The 18,198-nt window shown below is 50.7% G+C and overlaps 1 protein-coding gene across 1 annotated transcript in view; it reads right to left on the minus strand.

The window, feature by feature from the left end:
• PTPRE (protein tyrosine phosphatase, receptor type E) overlaps window positions 1-18,198 on the minus strand; it is a 139,871-nt gene that overhangs the window by 16,025 nt on the left and 105,648 nt on the right. The window contains exon 3 of the mRNA XM_027855947.1: window positions 2,804-2,925. Coding sequence (XP_027711748.1) covers window positions 2,804-2,918 — 115 coding nt within the window. The 5' untranslated portion in view covers window positions 2,919-2,925. The remainder of the gene's footprint in view (window positions 1-2,803; window positions 2,926-18,198) is intronic.

Genomic DNA, 18,198 nt, shown 5'->3' on the forward strand with positions numbered 1-18,198 from the left:
TCCCTCCCTCCCTCCCTCCTTCCTTCCTTCCTTTCTTCCATCCCTCCCTCCCTTCTTCCTTCTTCCTTCCCTCTTCCCTTCCTCCCTCCCTCCTTCCTTCTTCCTTTCCTCCTTCCTTCCTTTCTTTCTTCCCTCCCTCCCTTCCTCCTTCCTTCCTGTCTTCTTCTTATCAGCTGGTTGCCAGGTAAGATTTATGCCTTTTTGTCATTGGCTACCCCAGACAGAAAGCCTCAGTCTTCACAGCTCGAGCCACAGAACATCTGGTCCGAGCCTTGTGAAAGCGGTAACGTTCACATTCCCTTTGGGGGCTTGGACTGGAAGTCACATGGTCTCCACCCCCAGCCCCACCCCAGCATCACGGAATTCCATTCTCCTCTGGAATAAAAGGCTCCACTGAAACTTCCCCGGGGGATGTCCCGAAAGAATGAGAGAGAAGAGAGAAGGGCTTTCCCTCCCTCTCCCCCGGGATCTCGGGGGTCTGTACGCTCCTGGCCGCCCCCTAACAGGAACGGCTGGCTCAGTGTTCATCGTCTCCCGGGAGGTGAGCCTGATTCTCAGTCCCCTCTCACGGAGGAGGAAGAGCGCATGAAGGGCTCGTCCAAAGTCCCCCTGCGAGGTAGGACTGGAACCCAGCACTTGGTTCCAGTTCCAGGTCTTGGGTGTTACGCTACGGAAGCTAGTGAGCGCTGCGTCGGGAGGCAGAGGGACTAGGTCCAGCCCCATCTCTGCCCCATCCTTGTTAGCTGTGTGACCCTGGGCTCCATTATCTGTAAAATCCCGGGGGTGGAGGCCATAGCCTCTGCAGCCCCTCCAGGCAGGACCCTCTTCTCCACCACACGAGGCCAAGACACCTGCCTGGTTCTGTTGGGTCCCAGAGAAAATGCCGAGGAGCAAGACAAGACATGGGGCTGAGAGGGGAGCTTAGGCTCCGTGGGAGGGAAAGCCTCCTAAGGATGAGATGTGGGATGGGTTACTTGGGGAGGGAGGGAGCTGCCCATCCCTGGAGGTCGTCCTGCTTAGGGATGGGAGCCGAGACCTGACAAGGCACAAATGCCACGCTGAGAACAGGAGGCATTCCAGGACGGGCATGACAGCAAACCCGCCATTCCCTTTCCGGATGCGGCTCCGCGTCCAACACTGGAGGGCACGCTCACCCGGCTCCGGGGAGGTTTTGTGATTACTGACCACTAGATACACTTGGCACACATTTAGCCAGGGAAGTCAACAGTCAGAGCCCAGTAGTCAGACCTCAGTTCAAAACCAGCCTCAGACACTAATTAGCTGGGGGACCCTGGGCAAGTCACTTGATCTCTGTTTGCCTCAATTTCCTCATTTGTAAAGTGGTGATAACAGCCCTTACCTCTCAGTATTGTGAAGATCGAATGGGACAACATTTGTAAGCACATCCTTGGCACACAGTCGGTGATATATAGATATCTATTGCCTCCCTCCCCGCCCAGTCTTCTCACACCTCACTCCCCAAAGCACTTCCCGGACTTCCCGGCTGGTTCATGAACAATACCCTCATCCCATAGCCCCGGACATTCTCTCCAGCATCACCAGGTCTGGAAGGCTCTTCCTCCTCTCTGACCACTGACCTCCCTGGCTTCCTTTAAGTCCCCACCAAAATCCCACCTCCTATAGGAAGCCTTCCCAACCCCCCTTAATTCCCTCTGTTAGTTTTTTCCTACTTATCCTGTCTACAGATTGCATATATTTGTTTGAGTGATGTCTCCCCCAGTAGACTGTGAGCTCCTTGAGGGCAGGGACTGTCTTTTGCCTCTTTTTGTATCCCCAGTCCTTAGCACAGGGCCTGGCAAATGGTAGGTGCTTAATAAAACATTTATTGACTGACTAGAATGATCAGTGTGTGGAAGGAATTAATACAGGATCATAACCGCTAACATTTCTACTGTGCTTTAAGGCTTGCAGAGCACTTTATAAATATCTCATTTGAGTGTTACTACAACAACCTTGGGCCATTATCCTCCCCATCTTACAGAGGAGGAAACTGAGGCTGAGAGGGAGATTCAATGCCTTGTGCAGGTCACTGGAGCTGGTGTCTGAGGCAGGATTCGAGCCCAGGTCTGTGAAAGGTGGGTTAGAAACAGACCACACAAGGCCATCACTCCCGGAATATCTTGTCTCTCTTTTATCCTAGAAGGCATGGGAGCCAGTAAAGGTTCTGAGCCTGGGCCTCAGAGGGATTCTTCGGGCAGCTGGGTGGAAGACAGATTGCAGAGACCCCATTCCATCGAGCCCCCTCCCCCAAGAAAAGCAGGGCAACACCAATGCTGGGGGGCAGAGCCTTCACTTCCCAGGCTCCCTCTGGGCTCTACTCCAGAACGGTACAGAAGCTCTTTTTGCTTTATTGTGACTTTCACAGCCACAGTCTCTGAAAAAGCAGCTGGTCTGGGAATGAACGACCTCTCCACTCTTAGTTAATGCTCCCTGGCTACTGTTCTGGGACAGACTACCTCTGCTCTGGCATCTTCTATTGTGAAAATAACACCTTTTCCCTGTGGTTGTACCCAAGGGCAGGATGTCTCTGAAGCGTCTTAGAAAGGGAACACAGGGGCAGCTAGATGGCACAGTGGATAGAGCACTGGCCCTGGAGTCAGGAGGACCTGAGTTCAACTCTCAGTTTCAGACCAGACATTTGACACTTACTACCTGTGTGACCCTGGACAAGTCTCTTAAGCTCAATTGCCTTGGGGGAAAAAAAAAGAAAGAAAGGAAACACAGCATTGCCCTTGGGGGTATCCCTGCAGAAGGAAGGTCCAAAGGACAGGGGAGAACTTACTTGTCGTAGTCTCATTATACGAGGGTGTGGTCTCGTTGCTTATAGAAGCCTCGGTGGCAATGGCGGTGAGGGCCAGGCTAACACCGAGCAGCAGGGGCTGGCCCACGGGTTCCATTGTGGATCTGCAAAGCAACCCAGAAGATGCAGGGGAATCAGTAATGAGGACACCTCGCAGCCACAGAGCATGGTCTTCACTGAGGACAGCTCTGGGAGGGAGCCCAGCTTCATTAGCCTGATTCTGCAGAAAAAGAAATGGCAGCCCAGGGAGGGGATCTCCCAAGGCCCCACAGCTAGGAGGCTACAAGAGCCGTGGGAGCCCATTGAGCTGCTCCCATGGGACTGGTCAGCCCCTCCATGCTACAGAATCCTGCCTGGAACACGAGACACGGAAGAATGCTGGAGCCCCCAGTGGCCCAGGGATGGAAGAATGTTCCTTTCCTCGCTGACATTCAAGGCCAACAGGAATAAGAAAGAGGCATGTTTTGTTCTGTTCTGTTTTGTTTTTAAATCAAGCATCTGAACTGAGTTGTACAATTACATTGTTAAAATACTTTCAACTTAACACATAAATATATTGACTTAAAAAACTGTTCTTGTGGTAAAAATATGGATTTAGGCAAATCACTGAGTACCTTTTGTTGATCAAGGAAAGAACAATTCATTACATTACTGAATGGGAGAGGTGGAGGCATGAGTGGGTAGATGGTTGGATGGAGATACAGGAGAATGGACAGATGTCTGTACATATAGAATGAATGAAAGATGGATGGATAAGTAGGTGGGTGGGTGGATGGATGGATGATTAGATGGATGTATGGATGGGTGGGTGGATGGATGGATGGATGGGTGGATGAATAGATGGATAGATGGATGAGTGGGTAGATGAATAGATGGATGTATGTATGGGTGGATGGATGATTAGATAGATGGTTAGATGGATGGATGGATGGGTGGGTGGATGATTAGATGGTTAGATGGATGGATGGATGGATGGATGATTAGATGGATGAATGGATGGGTGGGTGGATGATTAGATAGATGGATGAGTGGATGGATGATTGGGTGGATGGATGAATAGATGGATAGATGGGTAGGTGGGTGGGTGAGTGGGTGAATGGATGGATGATTAGATGGATGATTAGAAGGATGTATGGATGGTTGGGTGGATGAACGATTAGACAGATGGTTAGATGGATGGATGGATGGATGGATGAGTGGATGGATGATTAGATGGATAGATGAATAGATAGATGGGTGGGTGCGTGGGTGGGTGAGTGGATGGATGGATGATTAGATGGATGGTTAGAAGGATATATGGATGGATGTATGGATGGTTGGGTAGATGGATGGATGGATGGAGTGGATGGAGGTCTTTTCAGGTTTGATGGAAGTCTTGGGGCCTCTAGGATCAACCTTGTAGTTACTAAAATAGTTTCATAGATCTTTCACAGAATCTCAGATGAAAGGCACCTCAACGCACCTCGTCCAGTACACACCAGAACAGGAATCTCCTCTAACGCACACCTAAAAAGCACTTGCTCACTCACTCTTTGGTCCCAGGTCTCCAGCGGGGGGGAGTCTACGCCCCCGAAGCAGCCCGTTCCACTCATGTGGGAGCTTTTCATCCCACTAAGTCCAGACCTGCCCCTCTGTAGATTCCCCTGCCCCTGGTTCTTCCCTCTGGGGCCAAACAGAATCAGCACACTCGCTCTTTCCCAGTCCTGAGAACACTTGGACCCTTCCAGGCACCTTTCCTGTAAGCTGACCCCCTGGGCAGGTTCCTTCCCCCTTCCTCCTGACACGGACCCGAGCTCCATCTTGGCCTTCTTCCTACAACGTGCTGCCCATAATGGAACACAGCCCTCCAGACAAGACTAGACCAGGGCAGAGGATGGACTTCTGTGTCACCTCCTCCCTCCTTCAGGGACTCTGGGCTTCTCCCTGCACAACCTCAGATGCCATTAGCTGCTGTTTCCCATGGCTGACAAACAGCTAGAGAGCTTGTGGTTTACTAAGACGCCTAGGTCTTTTTTTTCCTCTCTCACTGGACCTGAACAAGGGTGGTGGTTGTGTGAGGAGAGAGATGTGACCCGTGCTGTGGAGGAAGAAATGACAAGGTTTGACAAGAGACTGGATAGATGGGGTGAGTGAGAGTGAGGGGTCACCGACCACACTGGAGTTGGGAGCCTGGAGAAGCGGGAGGGTACAGCACCTCGACAGTAACAGGGAAAGTGGGAAGAAGAGAAAGTTCTGGGGAAAGGATCCCATGGTCTGTGGCAGATGTAGCTAGAACAGAGCAATTTTGAAATGCCAATGGACAATCGATGATTTAGGACTGGGCCTCAGGAGAGAGGTAGGGACTGTATGTACAGATCTGAGAGTCCTCTGCAGAGAGGTGATAATGAGACCCTTGAGAGCTGATTAGGCCAAAAGAGAGACAGGAGAGAGAGAGAGACAGAGACAGAGACAGAGATAGAGAGACAGAGATAGAGACAGAGACAGATAGACAGAGAGACAAAGAGACAAAGAGAGAGACAGGAGAGAGAGACAAAGACAGAGACAGAGATAGAGACGGAGACAGAGAGAGATAGAGACAGAGACAGAGAGACAGAGACAGAGAGAGACACACAGAGAGACAAAGAGACAAAGACAGAGAGAGACAGAGAGAGACACACACAGATAAACAGAGAAAGAGAGGAGACAGAAGATCTGCGGACTTGATGGTTACAAAGTCTGGTCTTGGTTTTTGTTACCTCTCGAGGGATGATGCCAAGGGAAAACAAAGAATAAAAAAAGGAAAAACGTAAGAGCAATCCAGAAAAAGTAACCGACAGACCAGTTGAATCTCCTGGTGCTCCCAGTATTCCACACCTGTAGTCCCCCACCTCTTCAAATAAGAGAAGGATGGCCATCTTCCCTTGGCCGTTGTGTTACAGGCTGGCTCCCGATCCCACCATTTTACTGCCAAAGTTGTCTCTCAGCTTCCCTACGATTTCTGAACTGCTGACTGTCCATGACTGTCCATTACTCCCCATGTTTCTCATGTTTCTCCTACATATGTGTCCAGTCCTCTCCAGTCTCCGTTCACGGGTCACCACTGATTCCCCACAAGCTCCCTCTGGGCTCTGTCCTGGGTCCTCTTCTCGCTCCACAGCCCCGACGGTCTCAAGAGCCCTCACTGATCACCTTCTCACAAGCGACTTCTGGTCTGTGTGTCCTCCCCAAATCTCTGCCCTGGGCTCTGCTCCGGCACCGCCAGCAGCTCAGCCTTTAAGTGTCTCCAATTTATGGAAGTCCAAACCAAAGTTCACCCTCATCATTTCCCCCAAACCTGCCGCTCCCTCCAAACATCCCGATTTTTGTCCAAGGCTCCATCATTTTTTTTTCTGCTGCCCAGGTTTGTAACTTCAAAGTCATCATCTGTGCTTCTTTCCTCGCTTGACCCCAGATCCAACCAGTTTGAGTACTGCTTCCATTGGGCCCATGGCACTCATCTCCTCTCTACTCGTAAACCCTCCGCCCTAGTAGCAAGCCCCCATATCTTCCTTCCTGGACTATTATATTGTTGTTCATTCATTTTTAGTTGTATCTGACTCTTCACAATCCCATCTGAGGCTTTCTTGAGAGATACTGGAGTGGTTTGCCATTTCCTTCTCCAGCTCATTTTATAGATGAGGAAACTGAGGCAAGCAGGGTTAAGTGACTTGCCCAGGGTCACCCAGCTGTAAGTGTCTGAGGCCAGATTGGAACTCATGAGTCTGCCTGACCCCAGGTCCAGCGCTCTGTGCACTATGGTGCCCCCTAGCTGCCTGTCCTAGACCATTGTAACTGCCTCCTCCTGGGTCTTCCTGCCTCCCCGATGCCTCCTCGGCACAGCTGCCTCCCTGCGGTACAGATCTAAAGGCATCACTCCCTGCTACCATGACTCCCTAGTGCCTCTAGAACAAAGCACACATCCCTCAGATGGCATTTACTGCCCCCCAGGCTGACTCTGGCTTGTCTTTCCAGCCTTCTCTCCCATTACAGCCAAACTGGGATATCAGCTGTTCCTGAGCCCAACATTTCATCTCCACCGCTGTGTATTTGCACACTGTTTCTCACGCCTCCTCTGTGAAGCCTTCCCTGATGTCCCTAGGTGTCAATCTCTTCCAAATGGACCAGGGTTTGAGAGCTGGAAGGGCCCCTGGAGATCTTCATTCATTTTGGAGAGAAGCCGGGGCTGGGAGGGACCTTAGAGATCATCCACCCATTCTACAGAACAAAACTGAGGTCTTCCCCGGGTCGGTGGCGGATAGCCACAGCATGGCCTGGAGCACCCCACCCTGAAGCCTCAGATTTTCTCACCTCCACATCCGCTGCATTTTCCAAGCGCTTCAAGGCTTGCCAAGAACTTTACTTGGGTTATCTCACCGGAAGATGTAGGATCATCTATCGCTTTTCTATGACCGATGCCTAGTATACAGCCAGAGACTCAGAGTGAAGACCAGGGAGGTGAGCTTAGGAGGCTGCTCTAGGAATGGCACAGGCCGAGGTCGCAGAGGCGCCAGAGTCAGTGCTGGCCCAAGCTGGGGTGTCGGGAAGTTACTGCTATGAGACTTAGAGTTGGGGACAGACATTCTGCGCCTCTATGAACCCGGGAGGGGATCCAGAGGAGGCAGATGCTGTTTTCTGGTCCCAGGCTCTCCTGGGAATTCCTCACCTTTCTCTTGGTGTAACACACAGTGATGAGGGGGAACCCCGAGGATTCACCAGGAAGGAGGGAGTCTCAATCCCTTGTACCTCAGCTTTCGAGGAGACAGACTGAACCCAGACCCCAGGCTGTCCGAGGGGACGAAAGGGACCTCAGAGCTCACCGAGCCCATGCTGGACCTGAGCAAGAATCTGCTCTGTGAGAGTACTAACTAGGCCTAAACAGCCTAAACAGGGGAATTAAAGCAACCCCCTCAGAAATGAGAAGCCAGGAGGCCTGGGGCCTGGGCTGGAAGACCTGCGTGTTTCTGGGAGAATCCCAGACAGCAGAGCCAGCCAGGATGACCAGAACTGAAGGAGCACCTCCCTGGTCACCCCTGACCGGAGGGTGGACACCCAGAGCTGGCTTGAAGACCCCCAGGGGCTCCTGTCACCCCAGGGCACATGGGGGTAGACTGAGGCTCACCCTGCTCCTGGCCCTAGACCCTAGGAGGATTTCCGATTAAATATTGAGCAGGAAGAAGGCCAGTCTGTCTGGAATGGAGAAGCCACAAGAGAATAATGAGGAATGACGTTTATAAATTGGATTTAGGCTGGGATGGACCTCAGAGAAAGAAACAGCAGCCTGGAACACTGGAGCAGCTAGCTGCGGGTTCCATGGGAAATAAAAATAACATTTATACGGCGGTGTCAGGCAGGCAAAAAGCTCCACGATCACTGCCTCGGCTGAGCTTCGGCAGGGCAGGTATTGCCAGCCTCAGTTTCCTTGTCTGTATCATGAGGAGCTCTGACTAGTGACCTCAATGGGCCCTTCTAGCTCCAAGTCTGCGCTTCTCCGTTCCCCTCTCTCCTGTCCGTGACGGCTCAGACTCCACCCAGTCTCCCCTTGAAGGCCAGTGGGGACGCCCCGCACGGCCCAGCACTGCCTCCTCCACCCTTGGACGGCTTTCAGTTGCAGTGACCCCCAGCCACCTCTGTAGTCTCTGCTTCTCTGGCAGACGTGATTTTCATGATTTTCACATATAAGATATCTGAGAAGAGTTGTGCATTAGAATGGCAAATTAAACTCATCCAGCAGTATTCCCCAGGGGGAATGAGCCAAAAGCCCTGCCTCGGGTCCCTCCCAATCTGACAAGGTCGGCTCCTGAGGAGGCCACACAAGCTTGGGAGCCACTGTCCTCTTTGGTCCTGGCCTGCCACGGAGCTTAATGGCGGACAAGCTACCTTCTGGGAAGGAAGCCAAAGGTGAGGCAGTGAAGTCAGCAGGAGAGACAGGAGTTGCTCGGAGCAAATCCACAGTCCCTGGGAAAGAATTCTGCTCCCTTTTCAAGGAGCATCTCCGACCAAAGGAGGCTTCCTTTATAAACATTGATAAAGATGAACTCAAGGCTGAGCCCCAGAGGTCGAACGTGAACCAGGACGTTAATCGGAAGGCCGTCTGTGGCCGTCTGTGGCCAAGAAGGCCTGACCTGCAGCTTAATGTGAGCTCTGGCGTTTCTCTGCTGACCCAAGGCCCAGCTTGGCCGGCTCAGCTCGGCTGCACTGGGCTCTTTTCCCACAGCATCCACATCGATCGATCGTTAGCACCTTGCTCATCCCGTTAGAGACAGAGACAGCAGCCACGCATTTCCTCTTGCCTTTTGGGACAGCTTTAAGTTTTTCTCTGGGAAAGCTGGTGGCACGTCAGAAAGGCTACCACAGAAAAATCTGGTTACCTCAGAGGGTCCAGCACCCTCCCCCTGCTTCCCTTCACCCCCTTTCCCATGAAGGGGCAGCAAAGCAGACGGGGCCAGGGTCCCCCATCAGGAGCAGGCGCTTCCCAGAAGCACGGCCGACATCGTGCCCTTGTTCTGGGTGAGGCCTCCCTTCCGCCTAAGTACGGCACCCAGAGCATCGAGTCACTCCAGCTCTCCAAACCCAAGCATCTCCCTCTATGGAATCTCTGACAAGTCAGAGAGCGTTTTCTTGAAGATCTCCAGCAATGGGTGACTCATTACTTCCCAAAGCAGTCCATCTGCCTCTTGGAGGACCTAATTCTTATGAAGCTTTACTTACGTTAGACCTCATTTACCTCATTTGTAAAACGGTGGGCACTAGACGTTCTCCCAGTTTCTTTCTGGGGCTAACCTCCTATGAATCTTTACCTCTGGCAGTCCCTAATGGCGCATGCAGAATTCGCTGGCATGCAGTCATATCGATCACTTTCCACTATCCATGAGCTCTCGCTGCCTTACTATGACAAGCTACCTCTCTGCCCCTAATGTCCCTGCCCCGCATGGAAGCAGAGCTGATGATTCTGGGTATGAAGGTGCACAGGTGAGACCTTTCCTCTAGCAAAGGTGACATTGACCTAGGGGAGGGCCTCTGACAACTGGGAGGGGAATGGCTGCAGACAGATGCAAGCAGAAGGGCAGAGTTGGGCCAACGTCCTGGGCTTCTCTCTCCCTTAGGTGGGAAGTTCAAAAAGACTTGTTGAGGACTGATGAGGCCAGGTGGCGAGCATCACTCGGTCTGAGTCAGAGGAAGTCTTGTCCCTGGATTACAAAACAAACAGCCAAGGGAGAAGATGTCAGAGGGAAAAGGAGGAAAGAACCCAATGAAGTTATGTCCAAAGTCCACAGGGAGGTAGATGGCTCCCATCACAGCGGGGAGGAGGCCCATGGGGCCATGCCTCGGAGACTCAGCGCCAGCAGAGAAATGCCATGTGAAAAACCAGAGCAAGGCAAAGGCCAACTTCGCAGAGCCAGGACCGCACCTGGCAGCCCCGGCTTCAGGCAGGTGGGACCTGGAAGCTTTGGGCAGGGCTGATGTTTGGAGCTGGTTACAATCACTGACTGAAAAGAACCTAAAGCAGCTGTGAGTGCTAGTGAAGTCAGTGCTGGCCAGGGAAGGAGGAGAGGGGAGAGAAAAGGGAATAATCATTTACTATGTGCAGAGTACTTGTGCTAAGCACTTCACAAACATTATCTCATCCGATCCTCACAGCAGCTCTGAAAGGCAGATGCTATTATGATCCCCATTTTACAGGTGAGAAAACTGAGACAGATTGGTTAAATGACTTCTCTTGGGTCACACAGCTGTAACTGTCTCAGGCTGAATTCGAACTCAGATCTTGAACTCTGTGGCGCCTCGTGGCTGCCTTTGCATCCACCTTCTACCTCTGATGTTTACAAGCTCAGTTTGGCCCTGGCTAAATCACCACAGTTTGCTCACCTGCCCATGTGAATAATGAAACCATGAGCATGTGTTCGACTCGAATGAGAGGATGTAGGTGGGCGGCTCTGTAGGCTGGACGGTATGGTGGACGTGTCAGTTGTGGTGATCCCAAGAACCTTTCACACCGTCCATCCGAGGTCATTCTGCCTGCCCATGGATAGGAGCTAGGCTCCCTTCTGCAGCTAATTAGACCATTTGTTACAAAGGTCAAACTTGGCCCATTAGAGGACTCAGTGATTGTGCTTGGGAAGCCTGGAGGCAACCTCGCTCCTGAAGGACACTCTGAGTAATCCTGTCAGAAGCTCAGGATGGCAAGCCAATCATCTGCCCCACTCCCCCATGGCAGGCTCTGCCTGTCTCAGCATTTGTCAGACCTCAAGGTCAGCCTCAAGCTTTAGACACAAAGAGGGGATGGTGGGAGAATCTGGCGCTGGAATACTTGGGTCACCACCCCCTCTCCCCCCCCCCCCCCCCCCCCCCCCCAGGAGGACTTTCCTGAGATGACAAGAGGAGACCAGGCACTAGGAGTCAGATGGGTGGTGGGAAACATTAGGAGGATCCACCCCTCCTCCCTGCCCTCCCAAACCTATCCATCCATCCACCGGGTCACTGCTGGGAAGCAGTGCAGTGACAGGGAAGATGAGCAGACTTCACTCAGGTCACATTTCTGTACATGTAAAAGAGCCGAGCGTCTATCAGGCAACAAGCTTTTATTAGGCACCTACTATGTGCCAACGACGGCGTGGCGCTAGGAATACAAAGAAAAGGAATGAAGCGAGCTCTACTCTCAGCTAACATGTTATCAACAACCTGGCCAAGCAGGCAGGACACAGCACAGAGTGCAATGAAAACCCCGGGAGAGAGCACAGAAGGAGAGTGGGCACCGAGGCCGGAAGCGAGACCCGATTCTGCCCCGCTTCCCAACGGATGGAGCCACAGAGCCCCGGTCTGAGAACTGGTCTCATCGCTTATTTCTCCCCTACCTGACACCTTCTCTGACTTCCTTATCCCAGGAGCAGACGCTTCCAGTCCTTATCATTCGGGTTCTGTGGGCTAAGCAAGGTCCTTTTAGGGTCTAAAAAAGATGGTTCTGGAGGGCCCCAGGGAAGAAAAGCCACAGCCCAGGGGCCCCATGGCTACTCGCCTGGTGAGCCCTCCATCGTCTGCACATTCTAAGAACCGGCATCCAAGCTCTGAATTCTATTGCCTTCCCTCTCTCTGTGGGTTAGTTCTAATTTACCTTGTACTTAGCTTGTTTGTATATAGTTATTTTCATCTTGTCTCCCCCAGTGGTCTGTGAGCTCCTCGAGATCAGGGACTCTCTTCTACCTTTCTTTGGGTCCCCAGGGCTTAGTACAGCACCCAGCACATAGTAGGTGTTCAATAAATATTTACTGATTGACCAACTAACTCTGAAGTTCCCCCTCAAGCCCAACAGATTGCCCATAATGACAAATGGGAAAATAATAATTGTTGGAGGGGCTGTGGGAAAACAGGTACCTTGACTTGGTATTGGTGGAACTGTGAACGAACAGTTCAGCAATTTTGGACGTGGCCTGGACTATGCCCTCAAAAGTCACTCATCTCTCCCTACCCCTGGAGCCGGTGTTATGACTACTAGGCATATATCAATCTATCAACATTTGTATACCAAAAAGAGATGAAAGGAGGAGGGAAAGGAGCTGTATTTACACCAATACTCTTAGCAGCTTTTTTCATAGCTGCAAAAAGCTGGAACCTAGGGGGTGATTTCCCTATTGGGGAATGGCTAAACAAATTATGGTATACGAATGGACAGTTTCAGAGAAAACTAGGAAAGCTTGTATGAACTGATACAGAGCAAAGTGAGTAGAGGTAACAGAACCTTGTATATGAAGACATCATTATAGGGGAAAAGTAAAAAAAATACAAAAATGATGGGAAAAACAACTTGGGAAGACTTCAGAACCCTGATCAATGTAACCATAAATCATGATTCCAGAGGACTGATGACGACCCATGCTAACCACCTCCTCCCAGAAGACTCTGGGTGCAGAAGGAGGCACGTTGTGGAGTTGGCCAGTGCGGGAATCGTTGTGCTTGACTATGCCTGTTGGCTAGAAGAGTTTCATTTTTCTTTTTTCTTTTAAATTGGAAGTGGAAGGGAGACAGAAAAAATGCTTGTTAATTGAAAAATTAAATTAGATTTCAAAATAAACCCAAAGAGTCTCTTTAAAAACAAATCATACCAACCCTTTAGTGGAGTTGTCTCTGGTGGGTCTTCAAAGAGCCTTAGTCCAGAGTATAGTGGGTTTGAGGCAACTTGCTTATTCAGACTGCTTTTTGTCTAGCGTCTCCTGCCGGACTGACTCATCCCTCATTGCAACCCTGTGGTCTACCAATCTTTGATCTGTTTCCCTTTTCAAATACAGCTTTAACTGAAAATTTTGGTAAAGATCCCCTCCCTCCTCCATTGACTGAATTTGCTACTCGTCAAAACATATTTCTGCTTTCAGCAGTGGCCATCCCCTGGAAGGACAGTCCATATTCCTGTTCCTAGGAGGAACAATTCCTAGGGTTATATGTATAGCATGTATACATGTATCTATATCTCACTATGTGTATGCATGTACACGTGTGAGAGCATAGAGTATTAACACAAGTTCTCTGGCCAGCCGTGTGAGTTAGCTCAGCCCCAGGATGCTCTGGGGATGGCAAAGCCCTTGGCTGCTTCTCCATGGCTATATCTCACTCAGCACTGAAGGGCTCTGGGGCTAACACTGTTATCCCTTTACTGACCATGGAGTAGGAAGAGACAATGACTCTGTGGACCTTTGAAAGGGAGTGGCCTGGCCTCAGAGCATGCTCAGACCTCTGGCAGGAGGAGTGGTGGGGCGGGAGATTGGTCACCTTTCTTCCACCAAGCAGATGGCAACCCCTCCCAGGTGGCAGCTGGAACAAGGACTCAACCAGATGGACCTTGTTTCTCTGGCTGAAAGCAGGCGACTAAATCATGATCCTGAGATGGACCTGCCCAGGCTTGGAGGTAACTGACAGGGAGCAAGGGAGTTTCCACAGTACAGAAGATGACCACCCAGGGCCAGGAGGCGGGGCTGCAGAGAGTCAAGGTGAAACGACCCAGTGCCCACGGGACAGGTGCACAGACTTTCACATTCCAGAGTTTAAGGGTGTAACATGTGCCAACAGCTGCTTACTCAAGTCATTGTCAATGTTTGCTGAATATAACTGTGGTTAAAAGTTAACAGATCATGTTCTATCTCTCTGCCAACACGACCTCTGGAGATCTTTTGTTTGTAGAAAATAAATGCCCATCCCACACCTGATCTATGTTGTACATTTGAGGACCTTTATACTCTGCTCCTTTGGGGAGACCTTAGACACGTAAGCTTCAAACCACTTTCCTTGGGGTCTAAGGAGAGAAGTGCAATAACCAGAGAGTGTGAGAGAAGGATTCTGCTCTTTGTGACCTGGGGAGACAATGAGATCCAGTGGGAGGGGTACTGGAGTCAGAGGACTGAGGGTGAATCCCCCTCACACCATTTGCTGCCTGTAAAACCTCAGGCAAGTTGCTTCATACCCTGTGCCTCAATTTCCTCATCTGTAAATGACCAAGGTCAATCCCATCCCCAAATCTATGATCCTGGGAGTGTGAGCCCTTGGGCATGTCCCTTCCCCTCTCTAGGACTCAGTTTCCTGCTATGTAGGGGGGGCATCCTTTCCCTTCTCTCAGTTTCCTCATCTGTCAGGGCAGGGGAGGGGGCATCCAGCTTTATATCTTAGGATAACCAGATCCCAAGACTTAACACTCAATTCTAGGCAATGCTGCCAGCAAGCCCAAACAGAAAATGGACATTTTACTATAGATACAGATGACACCCCAAGACGTCCAGGCAGACGTTGTGTCCTCACAAGGACTCACTAGGAGCGCTCTGAGGGGAGGGCAGCAGACTGTTTCAGCCCACACAGCAGAAATCGGCATCTACTGTATAGCCATCACACCAAGCCCAACCTTTGCCTAATGCCCAGGGCAACCAGCAGGTGGGGAGATCTCTGCACGAAGCAGTCCTAAGAAGGAGCCTCCAGGAGCGGCCAGCAAAGACTGAACTTGGTGAAGAGATGAAAGTACAGCCTCTGGCCTTGGACCTTTCTTTCACCCTCCCTCCCACTCACCACAGCAGCTTTTCCAAATCTTTTCATCCCCCTTCAAATCTCCAATGGGCTCTCTACTCTGCCCCTCCCCAGCTGACAATCCATCAGTCGATCAATGAGCATTTATTAAACACCTACACTATGCCAAGCATCACACTTCACTGAAAAAAGGCGGCCATTCACTCAGAGCTCCCTCTTCTCACTTCCTCATCCCACCTCACTCAGATGGCTTTTTTCCCACTAACTGGCCTTTTCTCCTTGAGCAGTACAAGCAGCCTGGATCCCATCCCTCCCTGCCTTCTCCATAAGTCACCGCCATTGTCTTTGCCTTCTCTTGTTAATCTCTTTCTCCCTATTGGCTGCCTCCCTGATGCCCGCATGGCATGACACGCCTCCCCACCCTCAAGCATCCCCCCGTTTTGTCTATCTGTCCTCACCAGCTGTTGTCCTCCCTTTCTTGGCTAAACTCCTTGGGAAAGTCATCTCCACTTGGTGCCTCCATTTCCCACCCCCCTTTGCTAAACCCTCTGAAATTTAGTTTCTGACCTCATTGTTTGAAACCGCTCTTTCCAAAGTGACCAATGATCTCTTCATTGACCACACTAAAGGCACTTTGCTCAGTCCTCATCCTTTTGGCCCTCTCTGCAGCCTGGGACACTGTTGAGCTCCCTCTCCTCCTGGACACACTTTCCACTCTAGACTTTCTCTTGGTTCTCCTCCAATCTGTCTGACCATTCCTCATGAAGATCCTTTGTTGGATCTTCCTGCATGTTATATGCCTTCAAGGTTCTGTCCTGGGCCCTCTTCTCCCTTTACACTAACTCCTGGAGTGATTTCATAAGGTCTCATGAGGTCAATCCTCACCAGAGGATCCCAGATCCAAATATCCAGACTGAGTCTTTCTGCTGAGCTCCATCACCAACCACCTATTGGATACCTCGCAGTGAATGTTCCATAAGCATCTTGAAAATGGAACTCACCGTCTTTCCCAGTAAACATTCCCCCCTTCCCAAATGTCCTGTTGCCATCAAACATACCACTATCCCCCCAATCACCCAGACTCCCAATCTTCATATTATGCTAGACTTCTCACTTGCATTGCTCGACAAATCTTGTCATTTCTACCTTTATAATATCTCCTATAGTTCTCTTCCCTTCTCTCCATGTCCATCTATCCATCCATCCATCCATCCATCCCCCTAGTGTAAATCCTCAAGACCTCTCAGCTGGATTATGGCAATAGGCTCCTGGTGGGTCTGCCTGTTCCAAGCCTTTTCCTTCCCTACTCCATCCTCCATTCAGCTATCAAAGTGCAGGCCCCACCACACCTCCCTTTCCACCCAATAAACCTCAGTGGCTCCCTATTACCTCCAGGATGAAATAGAAAATCCTCTGTTCTGCTTTTAAAGACTTTCATAAATAGGACTGCTCTAGCCCTTCAGGTCATCTTTCACCTCACTGCCCAATCCAGTGATGCTGGCCTCAATTCCATGCTTCGCCCTGGCTGGGTGGAATGTCCCCCACTGGCTGCAGTGCTCTCCTGCCTCTCACTTCAAGGCTCACCTCCTGCAGGAAGGTTCCCACCCCTGACCCCCTCACTCCTAGGCTTTCCCTCTTCTCTGGATATGGACATGCTGTCTCCCCCACTGCTCCCTAAGGGTGAAACTTTGGCCTGTCCTTGTATTCCTAGCACAGAACCTGGCACACAGCAGGTCTAAGTGAGTGGCTGACTGATGTCTTGTCCCCTCACCTCACCTCCTCACCTTGCCTTCTGGGATCCCAAGGAGGCTTTCAGAAAAGCCTAACCCCAACTCAGTTCCAGTTCTGGAACCATGATTAAATCAAGTCTGCCACAGTTCCTGGATGGAAACCTACCACCCTCAAGGCCTCATCCCAGCATCTTTCGGCACCGAATGATCCACTTAGCTCCTACCCTCTGTGTTGTCTTCTCCTATCAAAACAGAAGCTTTTGAGGGCGGGGACTGGCATTGCTTTTCTGTCTCCAGGGCTCAGAACAGTGCTTGATAGAGATGCTTCTTCAATTACGCATGTATTCATTAAATCTCACTGGATCCTGACAACCATCCTGAGCAGAACAGGTAAATGATACTCTGCTAAGGTGCAGAGTCAGAATCTGAACCCACGTCCTCTGATACTCTGCTGTTCTTTCCAGCTCCATCTGGACTTCTGTCTGGAACCACACAGAAATCTTCTCATCAAAAGAGCAATTCAGAGACACTACATTTCATAGACAAATCCCTGGAGAGTTCCATCACCTTTATTAAGGATATTCTATTACACACACACACACACACACACACACACACACACACACACACAGACCCTATGCACAATTCAAGGGAAATTATATTTAAAATGGAGATGTTGCTGTCTGGTCATTTCAGTCACGCCCAACTCTCCATGACCCCATTTGGGGTTTCCTTGGCAGAGACAATGGAGTGGTTTGCCATTTCCTTCTCCAGGTTCATTTTAGTGATGAGGAAACAGAGGCAAACACGGTGAAGTGACTTGTTCAGGGTCTCACAGCTACTAAGTGTCTGAGGCCACATTTGAACTCAGGAAGATGAGTCTTCCTGACTCCAGGACCAGCGCTCTAGGCACTATAGCGCCACCTAGCTGTCTAAAAATGGAGATAGAAAATGGCAAATATCTGAGATTGCAAGATCAGATTGCCTTTATCCAAGGTCATTTCAAATCATCTGAATATGAAGCCATTGACATTACACAGAAAGGAAATGGCTGAAGGAGGCTTTGTGGAAGTGGAAGAAAAAAAATGAGAAGATGGAAATGCAATTCTCAAGAGGGCAGAGAAACAAATGACTCTCCCATTTCTTGGAGGCTGTGCCCCGCCCTCATTTGGCTCATCGCTGGCTTCCTGCAGGGTCTCTGTTGGGGGGTGGGTGGGGGAAGGACCTATTCTCCCAGCTCTCCCCCCCTCAGCGTCCCCCACCCCCCCCAGCATTCACTGAAGGCAACAGAGAGGCCAACGGGAAAAGAAGGACAGAGCGAGATGGTCCCAGGGCCAGCCCAAGGTCTTTGGAAAACACAGAATCTTCTCCTGGAACCTGCTGCCTGGACAAAGGGAACTTTGCATGAACAAAAGGAGGTGTGGAGATGCTGAACGTGGAATCGGAAATGAGAGGCGAGAGGTGCGGAAGACAGAAGAGAGACACCGTACTCATATGGACACTTGCCCAGGCTGTTGAGGGCTGAGTCCAAGGAGCCAGATGCTGCTTGAGGGGTCGGGGAGAGAGAAGTGGAGAGAGACAGTCCCCAGTTCTGATATCTGTATTTTAACAGGCATCTGGTATCGCAGCTCC

This window comes from Vombatus ursinus, unplaced genomic scaffold, assembly GCF_900497805.2.
Source record: "Vombatus ursinus unplaced genomic scaffold, bare-nosed wombat genome assembly UNPS02011353.1, whole genome shotgun sequence".
NCBI lineage: Eukaryota > Metazoa > Chordata > Mammalia > Diprotodontia > Vombatidae > Vombatus > Vombatus ursinus.